Source organism: Cervus elaphus, chromosome 12 (genome assembly GCF_910594005.1).
Source record: "Cervus elaphus chromosome 12, mCerEla1.1, whole genome shotgun sequence".
Taxonomy (NCBI): domain Eukaryota; kingdom Metazoa; phylum Chordata; class Mammalia; order Artiodactyla; family Cervidae; genus Cervus; species Cervus elaphus.
In genome coordinates, this window is record NC_057826.1 from 78352496 (window position 1) to 78370115 (window position 17620).

Here is a 17620-nt window from a genome sequence, read left to right on the forward strand (position 1 = left end):
AAATGGATGAATCCCTAAAGAAAGAGAATTTTCAAAAATCTAAAAAGAACTAGAAAACTTAACTGGCTCAATTACAATGGAAAGTTTGCAAAAAAGGGTTATATAGCCACTATAAACCAAAAAACTATGTGCTCAACAACAAAAACAAACAATCCTCCTACAAATGGCTAACAAGTACATGAAAAGATGTGTAGCATCACTAATCAATACAGAAATGCAAATTAAAGTCACAATGAAATTACTTTATACCCATTAAGATGAATACTATTTAAAACATTTTTATGAACAGATTATACCAAATATTGGCAAGAATGTGGATAGAATGGAACTCTCATGCATTGCTGATGAGAGTGTAAAATGATGCAGCCACTGTGGAAAACAGTATGGCAGTTCCTAAATAAAGTAAACAGAGATTTACCATATCATCCAGCAATCGCACTTCTGGACATAAACACAAAAGAATTGAAAGTAAGGGCTTGAACAGATATTTTTATATCCATGTTCATGGCAACATTATTCACAATAGCCAAAAAGGTAGAAACAACTCAAATGTCCACAGATTGAATGAATGGATAAACAAAATGTGGTATGTACATACAATGGAATATTATTCAGCCTTAAAAGAAATGGAACTCTGATAAATAAAACTGTACAACATGAAGGAAACTTGAAGACATTATACTAAGTGAAATAAACAAGACATAAAAGGAAAAATATAGTAGGATTCCATTAATATGAGGTATCAGTTAAGTTCAGTCGCTCAGTCGTGTCCAACACTTTGCAACCTCATGAACCACAGCACTCCAGGCCTCCCTATCCATCACTAGTTCCCGGAGTTCACCCAAACCCATGTCCATTGAGTCGGTGATGCATCCAACCATCTCGTCCTCTGTCATCCCCTTCTCCTCCTACCCTCAATCTTTCCCAGCATCAAGGTCTTTTCAGATGAGTCAGCTCTTCACATCAGGTGGCCAAAGTATTGAAGTTTCAGCTTCAACATCAGTCCTTCTAATGAACACCTAGGACTGATCTCCTTTAGGATGGACTGGTTGGATCTCCTTGCAGCCCAAGGGACTCTCAAGAGTCTTCTCCAACATCACAGTTCAAAAGTACCAATTCTTCGGTGCTCAGCTTTCTTTATAGTGCAACTCTCACATCCATACATGACTACTGGAAAAACCATAGCCTTGACCAGATGGACCTTTGTTGACAAAGTAATGTCTCTGCTTTTTAATATGCTGTCTAGGTTGGTCATAACTTTCCATCCAAGGAGGAAGCGTCTTTTAATTTCATGGCTGCAATCACCATCTGCAGTGATTTTGGAGCCAAAAAAAATAAAGTCAGCCACTGTTTCCACTGTCTCCCCATCTATTTCTCATGAGGTGATGGGACCAGATGTCATGATCTTAGTTTTCTGAATGTTAAGCTTTAAGCCAACTTTTTCACTCTCCTCTTTCACTTTCATCAAGAGGCTTTTTAGTTCCTCTTCACTCTCTGCCATAAGGGTGGTGTCATCTGCATATCTGAGGTTATTGATATTTCTCCAGGCAATCTTGATTCCAGCTTGTGCTTCCTCAGCCCAGCATTTCTCATGATGTACTCTGCATATAAGTTAAATAAACAGGGTGACAATATACAGTCTTGACATACTCCTTTTCCTATTTGGAACCAGTCTGTTGTTCTGTGTCCAGTTCTAACTGTTGCTTCCTGACCTGCATACAGGCTTCTCAAGAGGCAGGTCAGGTGGTCTGGTATTCCCACCTCTTTCAGAATTTTCCACAGTTTATTATAGAGTGATCAAAATCATAGAGACAGAATGTAGAATGGTGGTTACCAGGAAGTGTGGGTAGGAATAGAGAGTCACTATTTAATGGATATGGAATTTCAGTTTGGGATGATGAAAAAGTTCTGGAGATGCATAATGGTGATGATTTCACAACAATGTGAATGTACCTGATGCCAACAAACAGTACACTTTAAAGTGGTTAAAATGATAAATTTTGGGCATGCAAGAGCAAGTGCACAGTGGGATGGCCCAGGACGGTCAGCAAGTTTCGCATGAGCGGACAGGCGAGTGGGTGGTATGAGGGTTTGGCTCCTGGTCACCGTCAGGGTGGGCTCCTGCAGTCCCTGGGGAGGGGGCTACTGCCAGAGATCAAGCCCTGAGCCGTTGGAGTGGGAGCACTGACTCCAAGACCCTAGACTCCCAGAGAACTAACCCTCAGTTCAGTTCAGTTCAGTTCAGTCGCTCAGTCGTGTCCGACTCTTTGCTACCCCATGAATTGCAGCACGCCAGGCCTCCCTGTCCATCACCAACTCCCGGAGTTTACTCAAACTCATGCCCATCGAGTCGGTGATGCCATCCAGCCATCTCATCCTCTGTCGTCCCCTTCTCCTCCTGCCGCCAATCCCTCCAAGCATCAGGGTCTTTTCCAATGAGTCAACTCTTCGAATGAGGTGGCCAAAGTACTGGAGTTTCAGCTTCAGCATCAGTCCTTCCAGTGAACACCCAGGACTGATCTCCTTTAGGATGGACTGGTTGGATCTCCTTGCAGTCCAAGGGACTCTCAAGACTCTTCTCCAACACCACAGTTCAAAAGCATCCATTTTTCGGTGTTCAGCTTTCTTCACAGTCCAGCTCTCACATCCATACATGACCACTGGAGAAACCATAGCCTTGACCAGACGGACCTTTGTTGGCAAAGTAATGTCTCTGCTTTTTAATATGCTATCTAGGTTGGTCATAACTTTCCTTCCAAGGAGTAAGCGTCTTTTAATTTCATGGCTGCAGTTAAATAATGAGAACTCACACAAAGGAAACCACTTGAATACAAGACCTGGCAATACCCAACCACCAGTAGCACCCTGTCAGGATGCCTTAGCTAAACAACAAACAAAACAAAAGTACAAACCCAATCATCAGCAGACAGGATTACCACCTCACTCAGCCTTGCCCATCAGAGGAAAAACAAAAAAACAAACAAACAAAAACTCAGCACAAATTTCACCCTATACAAAGATTACACAAACCACTGGACAAACCTTAGTCAGGCAGAAACCAAAAGGAAAAAAGAATTCAACTTTATTCAAGGAAAGAATTCAACTTTCCTTGAAGCCTGGGAAAAGGAGACCTCAAACACAATAAGTTTTAAATAATGAAAAGGCAGAGAAATACTACACAAATGAAGAAACAAATTAGAAACACAGAAGTCCAAATAAATGAAGAGGAAATAGGCAAACTACCTGAAAAAGAATTCAGAATAATGATAGTAAAGATGATCAGAAACCTTGAGAACAAAGTGGAGAAAATGCAAGAATCAATTGACAACGACCTAGAAGAACTAAAGAATAAACACACAGAGACAAACAACACAATTACTGAAATTAAAAATACTCTAGAAGGAATCAATAACAGAATAGCTAAAGCAGAAGAATGAATCAGTGAGCTGTAAGATAAAATGGTGGAAATAACTTCTGAAGAGCTTAATAAAATAAAAAGAATGAGGACAATCTCAGAGACCTCTGGGACAATATCAGATGCACCAACATTTGAATTATAGGGGTCCCAGAAGAAGAAGAGAAAAGAAAGAGAAGAGAAAGAGAAAAGAAAGAGAAAAAGAAAGGGTATGAGACAATTTTTGAAGAGATTATAGTTGAAAATTTCCCCAACATGGAAAAGGAAATAGTCAATCAAGTCCAAGAGGCACAAAGAGTCCCATACAGGGTAAACCCAGGGAGAAACATGCCAAGACACATATTAACCATACTAACAAAGACTAAACACAAAGTAAGAATATTAAAAGCAGCAAGGGAGAAGCAATAAGTAACATACAGGGAAAACCCCATACGTTTAACAGCTGATCTTTCAGCAGAAACTCTGCAGGCCAGAAGGGAACAGCAGGATATATTTAAAGTACTGAAAGGGAAAAATCTACAACCAAGATTACTGTACCCAGTAGGGATCTCATTCAAAATTGATGGAGAAATAAAAAGCTTCTCAGACAAGCAAAAGTTAAGAGAATTCAGTACCACCAAACCAGCTTTACAACAAATGTTAAAGGGACTTATATAGTCAAGAATTACCAAAGAAGAAAAAGATCTACAAAATCAACCTCAAACAATTAAGAAAATGGCAATAGGAACATATATATCATGGATAAGGAAGCTGTGGTACATATACACCATGGAATATTACTAAGCCATTAAAAAGAATTCATTTGAATCAGTTCTAATGAGATGGGTGAAACTGGAGCCCATTATACAGAGCGAAGTAAGCCAGAAAGATAAAGACCAATACAGTATACTAACACATATATATGGAATTTAGAAAGATGGTAATGATAACCCTATATGCAAAACAGAAAAAGAGACACAGATGTACAGAACAGACTTTTGGACTCTGTGGGAGAAGGCGAGGGTGGGACGTTTCAAGAGAACAGCATCAAAACATGTATATTATCTATAGTGAAACAGATCACAAGCCCAGGTTGGATGCATGAGACAAGTGCTTGGGCCTGGTGCAATGGGAAGACCCAGAGGGATCAGGTAGAGAGGGAGGTGGGAGAGGGGGATCGGGATGGGGAATGCATGTAAATCCATGGCTGATTCATGTCAATGTATGACAAAAACCACTACAATACTGTAAAGTAATTAGCCTCCTACTAATAAAAATAAATGAAAACAAACAAAACAAAAAATATATATATATCAATAATTACTTTAAATGTAAATTGATTAAATGTGCCAACCAAAAGACACAGACTGGCTGAATGGATACAAAAACAAGACCCATATGTATGCTGTCTACAAGAAACCCACTTCAGACCTAAAGATACGTATAGACTGAAAGTGAGAGGGTGGAAAAATATATTCCATGCAAATGGGAAGCAAAATAAAGCTGGAGTAGCAATCCTCATATCAGACAAAATAGACCTTAAAATAAAGAAGATTACAAGAGACAAGGAAGGACACTACATAACAATCAAGGGATCAATCCAAGAGGAAGACATAACAATTGTAAATATCTATACACCCAACACAGGAGCACCTCAATATGTAAGACAAACACTAATAGACATAAAAGGAGAAATTGACAGCAACACAATAATAGTAGGAGACTTTAACACCCCACTCATACCAATGGATAAATCATCCAAACAGAAAACTAATAAGGAAATACAAGTCTTAAATGATACATTAGATAAGATGGATTTCGTTGATATCTTCAGGACATTCCATCCAAATGCATAAGAATACACTTTCTTCTCAAATGCACATGAAACATTCTCCAGGATAGACCATATCTTGGGTCACAAATCAAACCTCAGTAAATTTAAGAATATTGAAATTGTATCAAGCATCTTCTCTGACCACAATGCTATGAGACTAGATATCAATTGCAAGAAAAAAACTGTAAGAAACACAAACATATGGAGATTAAACAATACATTTCTAAATAACCAACAGGTTACTGAAGAAATCAAAAGGGAAATCAAAAAATTTCTAGAAACAAATGATAATGAAAACATGACAACTCAAAACCTATGGAATAAAAAAAAAAAAAAAAAAAAACCTATGGGATGCAGCAAAAGCAGTCCTAAGAGGGAAGTTTATAGCAATATAATCCTACCTCAAGAAACAAGAGAAACATCAATAGACAACCTCATTTTACACCTAAAACCTAAAACAACTGGAAAAAGAAGAAAAAAAAAACCAAAATTCATAGAAGGAAAGAAATCATAATGATCCAAGCAGAAATAAATGAAAAGAAAATGAAAGAAACAATAGTAAAGATTAATAAAACTAAAATCTGGTTCTTTGAGAAAATAAACAAAATTGACAAACATTGAGCCAGACTCATCAAGAAAAAAAGAGAGAAGGATCAAATCAACAGAATTAGAAATGAAAAAGGAGAGGTTACAACAGACAATGCAGAAATACAAAGGATTATAAAAGACTATTATGAACAACCATATGGCAATAAAATGGATAACCTGGAAGAAATGGACAGATTCTTAGGAAAGTTCAATATTCCAAGACTGAACCAGGAAGAAGTAGAAATTACGAACCACCCAATTACAAGCACTGAAATGGAAGCTGTGATAAAAAATCTCCCAAAAAACAAAAGCCCAGGACCAGATGGCTTCACAGGAGAATTCCATCAAACATTTAGAGAAGAGCTAATGACTATCCTTCTAAAACTCTTTCAAAAAATTACAGAGGAAGGAACACTTCCAAACTCATTCTATGAGACCATATCACCCTGATACTAAAACCAGACAAAGACAACACAAAAAAAGGAAAACTACAGGCCAATAGCAGTGATGAACATAGATGTAAAAATCCTCAACAAAATTTTAGCAAACAGAATTCACCAACACATCCAAAAGCTCATACACCATGATCAAGTTGGGTTTATTCCAGGGATGCAAGGATTCTTCAATATATGCAAATCAATCAATGTGATACACCATATTAACAAATTGAAAGATAAAAACCATATGATAATTTCAACAGATGCAGAAAAAGCCTTTGACCCATTTATGACTAAAACGCTTCAAAAAATGGGCAAAGAAGTAACCTACCTCAACATAGTAAAGGCCATATATGATAAGCCTACAGCAAACATTCTCAATGGCGAAAAACTGAAAGCATTCCCCCTAGGATCAGGAACAAGACAAGGGTGTCCACTTTTGCCACTATTATGCAACATAGTTCTGGAAGTCTTAGCTACAGCAATCAGAGAAGAAAAAGAAATAAAAGGAATCCAGATCAGAAAAGAAGAAGTAAAGCTCTCACTGTTTGCAAATGACATGATACTGTACACAGAAAACTCTAGAGATAGTATCAGAAAATTACTAAAGCTAATCAATGAATTTGGCAAAGTTGCAGGATACAAAATTAATACACAGAAATCACTTTCATTTCTATATACTAACAATGAAAAATCAGAAAGAGAAATTAAAGAATCAATCCCATTCATCATTGCAACAAAAATAATTAAATATCTAGGTATAAACTTACCTAAGGAGACAAAATAACTGTACACAGAAAATTATAAGACACTGAAAAAATAAATCAAAGACAACATAAACAGATAGAGAGTCCATGTTCCTGGGTAGGAAGAATCAATATTTTGAAAATGACTATACTGCCAAACGCAATCTACAGATTCAATGCGATCCCTATCAAATTACCAATGACATTTTTCAGAGAACTAGAACAAAAAATTTCACAATTCATATGGAAATAAAAAAGACCCCAAATAGCCAAAGCAGTCTTGAAAAAGAACAATGGAGCAGGAGGAATCAATCTTCCTGACTTCAGGTTATACTACAAAGCTACAGTCATCAAGACAGTATGGTACTGGCACAAAAACAGAAATATAGACCAATGGAACAAGATAGAAAACCCAGAAATAAACCCATGCACTTATGGGTACCTTATTTTTGACAAAGGAGGCAAGAATATACAATGGGGCAAAGACAGCCTCCTCAATAAATGGTGCTGGAGAAACTGGACAGCTACATGTAAAAGAATGAAATTAGAACACTTCCTAACACCATACACAAAGATAAACTCAAAATGGATTAAAGACCTAAATATAAGACCGGAAACTATAAAACTCTTAGAGGAAAATACAGGCAGAACACTCGATGCCATAAATCAAAGCAAGATCCTCTATGACCCACCTCCTAAAGTAATGGAAATAAAAATGAAAGTAAACAAGTGGAACCTGATTAAACTTAAAAGCTTTTACACAGCAAAGGAAACTATAAGCAAGGTGAAAAGATAACCCTCAGAATGGGAGAAAATAATAGCAAATGAAACAACTGACAAAGTACTAATTTCCAAAATATACAAGCAGCTCATACAACTCAATACCAGAAAAACAAATCAATCAAAAAGTGGGAAAAATACCTAAACAGACATTTCTCCAAAAAAGACGTACAAATGGCTAACAAACACATGAAAAGACGCCCAACATGACTCATTATTAGAGAAACGCAAATCAAAACTACAATGAGACATCACTTCACACCGGTCATAATGGCCATCATCAAAAAGCCTACAAACAATAAATGCTGGAGAAGGTGCGGAGAAAAGGGAATGCTCTTGCACTATTGGTGGGAATGTAAGTTGATACAGCCACTATGGAAGACAATATGGAGATTCCTTTAAAAGACTAGGAAAAAAAAACACCATATGACCCAGCAGTCCCACTCCTAGGCATATACCCTAAGGAAACTAAAATTGAAAGAGACACATGTATTCCACTGTTCACTGCACCCCTATTTACAATAGCTAGAACATGGAAGCAACCTAGATGTCCATTGCCAGATGAATAGTTAAAGAAGTTGTGGTACATATACATGATGGAATATTACTCAGCCATAAAAAAGGAACACATTTGCATCAGTTCTAATGAGGTGGATGAACGTAGAACCTATTATACAGAATGAAGTCAGAAACGGAAAGATAAATATCATATTCTTACACATATATACGAAATCCAAAAACATGATACTGAAGAACTTATTTACAGGGCAACAATGGAGAAACTGGGATTTTGGAGAAATTGGGATTCATTCCAATCCCACAGAAAGGCAATGCCGAAGAATGCTCAAACTACTGCACAATTGCACTCATCTCACATGCTAGTAGAGTAATGCTCAAAATTCTCAAAGCCAGGATTCAGCAATACGTGAACCATGAACTTCCAGATGTTCAAGCTGGTTTTAGAAAAGGCAGAGGAACCAGAGATCAAATTTCCAACATCTGCTGGATCATCAAAAAAGCAAGAGAGTTCCAGAAAAAAACATCTATTTCTGCTTTACTGACTAGGCCAAAGCCTTTGACTGTGTGGATCACAATAAACTGTGGAAAATTCTAAAAGAGGTGGGAATACCAGACCACCTGACCTGCCTCTTGAGAAACCTGTATGCAGGTCAGGAAGAAACAGTTAGAACTGGACACAGAACAACAGACTGGTTCCAAATAGGAAAAGGAGTATGTCAAGACTGTATATTGTCACCCTGTTTATTTAACTTATATGCAGAGTACATCATGAGAAATGCTGGGCTGGAGGAAGCACAAGCTGGAATCAAGATTGCCAGGAGAAATATCAATAACCTCAGATATGCAGATGACACCACCCTTATGGCAGAGAGTGAAGAGGAACTAAGAAACCTCTTGATGAAAGTGAAAGAGGAGAGTGAAAAAGTCGGCTTAGAGCTCAACATTCAGAAAACTAAGATTGTGGTATCCGGTCCCATCACCTCATGGCAAATAGATGAGGAAACAGTGGAAAGAGTGGCTGACTTTATTTTTTTGGCTCCAAAATCACTGCAGATGGTGATTGAAGCCATGAAATTAAAAGATGCTTCCTCCTTGGATGGAAAGTTATGACGAACCTAGACAGCATATTAAAAAGCAGAGACATTACTTTGCCAACAAAAGTCCATCTGGTCAAGGCTATGGTTTTTCCAGTAGTCATGTATGGATGTGAGAGTTGGACTATAAAGAAAGCTGAGCACCAAAGAATTGGTACTTTTGAACTGTGGTGTTGGAGAAGACTACATTACCATATGTAAAATAGATAGCCAATGGGAATTTGCTGTATGGCTCAGGAAACTCAATCAGGGTCTCTGTATCAACCTAGAGAGGTGGGATGGGGAGGGAGATGGGAGGGAGTTTCAAAAGGGAGGGAATATATGTATACCTATGGCTGATTCATGTTGAGGTTTGACAGAAAACAGCAAAATTCTGTAAAGCAATTATCCTTCAATAAAAAATAAATAAAATTTTTAAAAAATGATAAATTTTATATGATTATGTATTTTACCATAAGAAAAGCACTTATTGCTCCAGATCAAAAGCAAAACTACATTACCTTTGACTCTCTCTCTTTCTTTCATTTCCCAAAGTCAATACATTAGCAAATTCTGTGGATTATACATTCAAAATAGGTATCAAATTTACCACTTCTTACCACCACACTAACATCTTTGTCCATACCACCTTCCCCTTCCTCTAACATATCTATCCACTACATGCCAACTCAATCCCATCCCATATCCCTGGAGGAGGACAAAGTTAGCACACACAGATAAAGGGGAGGTCTGCTTGCATAGTGAACACGGAGGATGCCAAAACCACACACCCTTTCTCTCTGAGGTTCACCTGCCTGAAATAGGCTTCATGTGAAGAAAGGAATATATTTTCACTTTAAGTGACATTCAAAATTTAACAATTATATGGGTTCAGACAATTCAGTAATTCCATTCTTTGAACAAAGGGTAAAAGAAGGACTTCTAAAACTATATGTATGCCCAGAAAATTTCCATAACTGTCCTGAATTCTATCCAAGGTCAAGGAAGAAACAACTACATGAACAAGTTTAAAAGGGCATTCAAGAAGGAGGTAGATGGAAGAATGTAAATACATATAAAAGACTATTTTCTATAATAAACAAAGACTAACAACCCAAGAGATAAATGAGATAAGTATATACATAGACACCTGACAGAAAAGTAAACCCAAAGGGCCCATATACAAGTGAAAAGATGTTCAACTTACTAACGGTCGTTGTTGTTTAGTCAGTAACTTGTGTCCAACCCTTTTGTGACCCCCATGGAATGGAGCCTGCCAAACTCCTCTTGTCCATGGGATTTCCCAGGCAAGAATACTAAAGTAGGTTGCCATTTCTTTCTCCAGGGGATCTTCCTAACTCAGGGATCCAACTTGTGTCTCTGCATTGCCAGGATGATGCTTTACCATTGAACCACCACGGAAAAGTGAAGTCGCTCAGTTGTGTCCAACTCTTTGAGACCCCATGGACTGTAGCTCACCATGCTCTGCTGTCCATGGAATTTTCTAGGCGAGAGTACTGGAGTGGGTTGCCATTTCCTTCTCTGGGGGATCTTCCTGATTATATTAATGGTCAGGATAACTCAAATTAAAATGAGTTTTATTTTAATTTTTAAATAAAATAAGTTTTATTTTAAAGAAATTCAATCCTTTGATGCTAAAGAATTTAGACATCTAATCCAATCCCAAAGAAGTGCAATGTCAAAGAATGTTCAAACTATAGCATACTATACTCATTTCATATGCTAGCAAGGTAATGTGCAAATCCTACAAGCTAGGCTTCAACAGTACGTGAACCAAGAACTTCCATAAGTACAAGCTGGATTTAGAAAGGGCAGAAGAACCAGAAACCAAATTGCCAACATATGTAGGATCATAGAAAAAGCAAGAGAATTACAGGAAAACATCTATTTCTGCTTCATTGACTACGCTAAAGACTGTTGGATCACAACACTCTGCAGAAAATTCTTAAAGAGATGGGAATACTGGCTCACCTTACCAGCCTCCTGTGAAATCTGTATGGAGGTCAAAAAAAAAAAAAAAAACAAAAAAAACAGGACCTAATACAGAGCAATGGACTGGCTTAAAACTGGGAAAGGAGTATGTCAAGGCTATATATTGTCACCCTGCTTGTTTAACTCCTATGCAGAGTACATCATGTGAAATGCTAGTCTGAATAAAGCACAAGCTGTAATCAAGATTGCTAGGAGAAATATCAATAACCTCAGACATGCAGATGACACCACCCTAATCGCAGAAAATGAAGAACTAAAGAGCAGCTTGATGAAGGTGAAAGAGGAGAGTGAGAAAGCTGGCTTAAAACTCAACATTCAAAAAACGAAGATCATGGGATCTGGTCTCATCACATCATGGCAAATACATCGGGGAAAAATGAAAACAATGACAGACTTTATTTTCTTGGGCTCCAAAATCACTGCAAATGGTGACTGCAGCCATGAGATTATAAGATACTTTCTCCTTGGAAGAAAAGCTATGACAAATCTAAACAGCATATTAAAAAGCAGAGACATCACTTTGTGCACAAAAGTCCATATATTCACAGCTATGGTTTTTCCAGTAGTCAAGTATGGATGTGAGATCTGGACCATAAAGAAGACTGAGTGCAGAAGAATTGATGCTTTTGAACTGTGGTGCTAGAGAAGACTCTTGAGAGTACTTGGACAGCAAGGAGATCAAGCCAGCCAATCCTAAAGGAAATAAACCTTGAATATTCAGTGGAAGGACTGATGCTGAAACTGCAGCTCCAATACTCTGGCCACCTGATGCAAAGAGACAATTCATTGGAAGTGACCTGATGCTAGGAAAGATTGAAGACATGGGGAGAAGTGGATGACACAGGATGAGATGGCTGGATGGCATCATCAACTCAATGGATATGAGTATGAACAAACTCCAGGGCAGGGAATCCTGGCATGCTGCAGTCCATGGGGTCACAAGAGTTGGACATCTCTAAGTGACTGAAAAACAACTTTATGTAACTTCATCAGGAATATCTTTCCTCATACCTCAGTCTGGTTCAGGATCTCCGATGTGGTCTTCTTCAGACACTAGTCTCAATAGTGTCTTATTATTTAATGGCTGTCTTCCCCACAAGACATTGCCTATATCTGGCATCTGGAGTCATACTTACCACACAAAAAGCACACCACAAAACTTATTGAATGTTTTAATAACTATGTTTCTTTGTTACAGTTAAAATTCATTAGAGGTTTCTCAGCTTCTCGGTCAAAATAAAGTAAACTTTAATTCCAAAGTTGAAGAAAGTAAGAGGTTAGGGACTTTCTTAGGTCTTATTAACCACTGATGGTAATGAATCTCCAGGGAAGCATAGCTCCAACCAGTAAGAGAATAACATGAATCTCTAGATTGATTAAGTTTGAGCTCTGCACCTTCTGTATCTCTGAGTTTCCATGGAGACCAAACAGAACCCCAAGCAGTCCAAGCCTGTTGCCAGCTCCACAGAGGCAAACAGTCTGCCATGACTATTTCACCCAGAACTCTCTATGGAAACCATACTCCTGGAAGGGCCAGAAATCTCTTAAGCCCAACTGAAAAGGAGTTAAACTAATCAGCATCTATTGATGTCTGTCTCTGCCTTACTATATGAGGGATGGAAGAATAATTAAATAGGTCTTCATGTCCTTTTCCCCAGGAAATTGGCCCAGTGGTAACAGTGATGGATCAGGAGAAACTGGTGAAGTTCTGGGGAATGTCCAGAGATTGTTCATTATTGAGGACAACTGATTATATGTGGATGGTGAGAGTCAGAGAATATTTCTTAAGAGAGATTGGTTGTTGGAAAATATGAATACCTGCAGACACTGTGTACAAGAGAACAGGACCTGTCTGTGTCCATGACCTGCAGACCATGTTACAGCTCTGGCACGTCCTTCACTTCACATCTCTGGTAAGCCCCCAAGAAGTGTACTCCTCGGGCAACCCTGCAGAGTTGGGAGTTTCCTGTGAAAACCAGGAGTCTCCCCTCATCAGAACTGCCTTGAAGACAACTGAGCATCTCACCTAGTATCTAGTGAGGTAATCTACGTTGGTGCAATTTTTGGAGTCCGGAAGGGGAACCTGATTCCTCTGGATTCTCTGGCTGGAAGCCTGCATCTGTTTCCAGGTGTCCACTGGCGGGCTGTGGCACAGCTCGCTTCTTTGATTTTTTGCATCATTCTCAGTATCCTGACTGAGGAACAGCTGATGGCTCACAGAATCATTAAGACTTTTTTCACTCTATGCATGGGCAGCCATTTATTTCCCATTTGTCTCAAAATGTTTTACCCAACCATTAGTCCAAATGGGCTCATTGTGCAAGTTTCCTTTGTGACTTTGAATTTAAGTTAGTTTACAATCAATAATAAAATAATAAAGAGACAGAACAAAAATCACCCGCCATCCTCCCATCCTATTGTGGCAATTATGCTCATTTTTCTGTGTTCTCATCCAATTCTCTTCCATATAAATACATATTTTACACAGCTATCCTGCACTGTGTTACCATTTCTCTGAGGCAGGCTTATCACATTAGTTCCTGCTCCTGTCTCAGATAGAGTCAGCTCTTCTCCACAGAAGCTTGCCTTTACCTGTCATTTCTATAAAGGACAACCGATGGCAAGAATGCCTACTGCTTTATCCAGAACCAGAAAGACACCGTTGAACAATGTAAAAACTAGAAAAAAAAAATCTTTTAGAAAAGACCGAGAAAACAAAGACATATTCTCTAAAATTGAACTAAAAAAATTCTAAATATGAGAATTTATCATTATTGTTAATATTACTTAGGAATGTATCCCAAAGAAATAACCATCATGCCTAATCTACAAATGCATGTTCTCTCCTCCAATACAACAATCTTATAGCACACAAATCCCTCAAATAATATCAGCCAATAATATCTAAGAAAGGATTTGTAATAGTATAACAATAATTCATTGTATTGATATGTGGGAAGCAAGGATGTTGAAAATAATAATCTGTGTGCATGACCATTCAAATCCATACACTGGAAATAATAGAAAAGTACAATAGAAGTAAATCAATATATTAATAGCAGTTGTCTCTGTAGGACTACAGGTGATTCTTTTCATTTTCTGTATATCTTAAAGTGTCCATGATGACCTGATAATATTTTTATATTTTAAAACTTTTTGTTTAAGTACACATTGCTCTAAATCCAGTATGTTTTCTCCAATTTTATTTTTACTTACCCTTAATCATCCTGCAAGAATATCAGTCAGAAAGAGAGAAATAAAAATCACTAGCATTATGTGACTGCATGGTCAGTGGTCAACCTTGCGTGAGGTGTTGAGTATACATTACTAATTTAAATTCTGCAGAACTTTTCCCTTGTGAACTGTTTTATTCCCATTGAAGAAGCAGAGTTTCGTGAGGTTAGACAACTGGCCCTAGACCAGTTAGTAAATGTTGAAACTCAGGTGCACACACGGAGTCTCTCTAACTGAAATGTCTGTGTAACAAGTTCTAGAGTAAATTTTCCATCGGTGTTTTTGATAAAGGTCTGTGATCAATGGATACAGGATTTGCAGAGGAAGTATTTTACTTTATTTGAGAGACCCCTTAAAACATTTGGACAAATAAGGGGAAAGACATCATCTGATCAAGAAGAAATAAAAGGACACACACTTCCTAACATAAATAAGAAAAAGAGAAAAAGAATTGGTAAAGGCAAAAATTTGCCCAATACCAGACAATTAAATCAAAGTATGTAACTTGATGCTAACTCAGTGAGGGATCTGGACAATCAGCCCAAGGAGGGAGGAAAAGGGATTTGCAGGTTGAAGAAATAAAGGATTCCTTCAGCTCAAAATCCCTCTTTCCTTTCAGTTCCAAGTGTCCTCAGAACCCCAGAACATCACGACTCCTGAAGCCGCACACCTCTGAGTGGTCATTCCCAGCAGAGGCCAGAGGAGCCACGGGGAACCACACCGCTGTCACCGAGTTCATCCTGCTGGGGCTCTCAGACGCCTGTGAGCTGCAGATGCTCCTCTTCCTGGGGCTCCTCCTGACCTACCTGCTCACTCTACTGGGGAACCTCCTCATCGTGGTCCTCACCCTCACGGACAGGCGCCTCCACACCCCCATGTACTACTTCCTCCGCAACTTTGCTGTCCTAGAGATCTGGTTCACCTCGGTCATCTTCCCCAAGATGCTGACCAACATCCTGACTGGAGACAAAACAATTTCCCTGGCAGGCTGTTTCCTACAAAGTTTTCTCTATTTCTTCCTGGGCACCACTGAGTTCTTCCTACTGGCAGTGATGTCCTTTGACAGGTATGTGGCCATATGTAACCCCTTGCGTTATGTCACCATCATGAGCAAAAGGGTCTGTGTCCAGCTAGTTCTTTCTTCATGGATCACAGGGTTCCTTCTCAACATCATTCCAGGTTTCCTCACATTTCAGCAGCCATTCTGTGGTCCCAATATCATTGATCATTTCTTCTGTGACAGCTTTCCACTCCTGGAACTCATATGTGCAGACACAAGTCTGATCGAGTTTCTGGGTTTTATCCTGGCCAACGTCAGCCTACTGGGCACTCTGTCCGTGACGGCCACCTGCTATGGCCACATCCTCCACACCATCCTTCACATCCCCTCAGCCAAGGAGAGGCAGAAAGCCTTCTCAACCTGCTCCTCCCACATCATCGTCGTCTCTCTCTTCTATGGCAGCTGCATCTTCATGTATGTCCGGTCGGGCAAGGGCGGCCAGGGGGAGGACAGGAACAAGGTGGTGGCCTTGCTCAACACCGTGGTGACCCCAGTGCTCAATCCCTTCATCTACACCCTGAGGAACAAACAGGTGAGGCAGGTGTTTAGGGAGCAGGTGAACAAGCTCTTCTAATAAACCTGTGGATCCAAGAGGTTGCACATAAGATCCCCAGTCAAGCTAAGGGAATGTCACGACTCTGCAACAAATGCAGGCTTTCTTATCCAGGAAAAGCTTGATGACATGTTTCTGGGGTGCCAGTCACTGTGCACCTCAGCATCAACTCATAAACTCTGTGGCCCCTCAAGGCATTTTTAGTAATCATCATATTTGTGTATTTCTCTTCATTCCATCTATATGCTTCACTTCCCAGCAGAATACAAGCTTTTTGATGAGAGGTACTGGCTCTGTAATTCGCCATAAGCCTCAAAAACCAATTGTTATGATAGACCATATAAATACTCAGAAACTGCTTTCAGACTGATTTTGTGTTTCTGTTTCTCCAACAACCTCAAGGGAGAGGAGAACACTGTTAACACTGTCCTCATCTTGTCACAGTAATATAACCCTAAGAATTCAAAAAATAAGGTTAGTTGCTTATTATCCTGCATATAAGCTAATACTAAACTCTTTGTTTAGTATTAAAATTCATAGGTGTTCATCATTCCTATTTAGAAAGACTCTTCCTCCTGGTTGGTTACTTCCCTGAGCCCTAGTTTTCTCATCTGTAAAATGGGGATCCGTTCCAAAGGATTATGATAAAAGTCAAATGAGATACTCTATGCAAGAATCTTAAATAGTGACTGGCACATAATAAGTCTCACTAAATGTTAGTTTCTTTCATTTGTACCTCATCCTGCCTTCCCTCTCTTCCTTTTAAATTTCACACCCGTTGTTAACAAAACTTTTCTGTTTGGAATACTATAAATTTTATATTCAGAATATCCTATTTATCTTATACAAAGTTAAATACAGTATTAAACCTATTGAAATTTGTTACTAAGATGTTCATTATTTTCATGAAAATGAAAATTAGGTCATATTGGTAAACTATCAAATATTAACTAAATAATGAGATCAATTCACATGGTAACTTATTCCAAAATAATTATTACACGAATGCCATGTTCAAGGAAATGCACATTTCAGTGCATAACACTTAATTTATGCCTTCAAAGAATTTGAAATCTAATAAGGAAGATAGAAAGGACACAAATAACAACATTTTAGGGTACAAAATGATCTTTGTAAGAAAATACCACAGGTAGCTCTTCAACAACAAAAAGGAAAACCTGGAGAAAAGTGATGACTCCCTAGAGGGTGAGAATTTTCTGTTCTCTCACTTGTACTTTTCTGAAGAAAATATATGTATTATACAGGTAACAGTTTGAAAATGGAAAGAGATTTACCCCAACACTGATATCAGTGTGGAGATATTTTTTCCTCTAATGTGTCTCAAGAAAGATTTCAAGAAAAGATTATACAGCTACTATAAATTAAAGA

The 17620-nt window shown here is 38.5% G+C and overlaps 1 protein-coding gene across 1 annotated transcript; it reads left to right on the forward strand.

Moving 5' to 3' along the window:
- Positions 1-2006: 2006 nt before the first annotated feature.
- On the forward strand, positions 2007-16435 carry LOC122705846 (olfactory receptor 49-like). The gene is made up of 2 exons (XM_043921116.1): positions 2007-2074; positions 15238-16435. The coding sequence occupies exons 1-2, from the start codon at positions 2007-2009 to the stop codon at positions 16250-16252; spliced, it is 1083 nt and encodes a 360-aa protein (XP_043777051.1). The 3' UTR covers positions 16253-16435.
- The last annotated feature ends 1185 nt before the right edge of the window (positions 16436-17620 follow it).

What these genes read in the sequence shown, in the direction of transcription:
- LOC122705846 (XM_043921116.1), top strand. Translation starts at nt 2,007, where the DNA reads ATGCAAGAGCAAGTGCACAGTGGGATGGCCCAGGACGGTCAGCAAGTT. An exon ending in TCGCATGAGCGGACAGGCGA is followed by an intron (nt 2,075 to 15,237) that starts GTGGGTGGTATG and finishes CTTTCCTTTCAG; the next exon opens with TTCCAAGTGTCCTCAGAACC.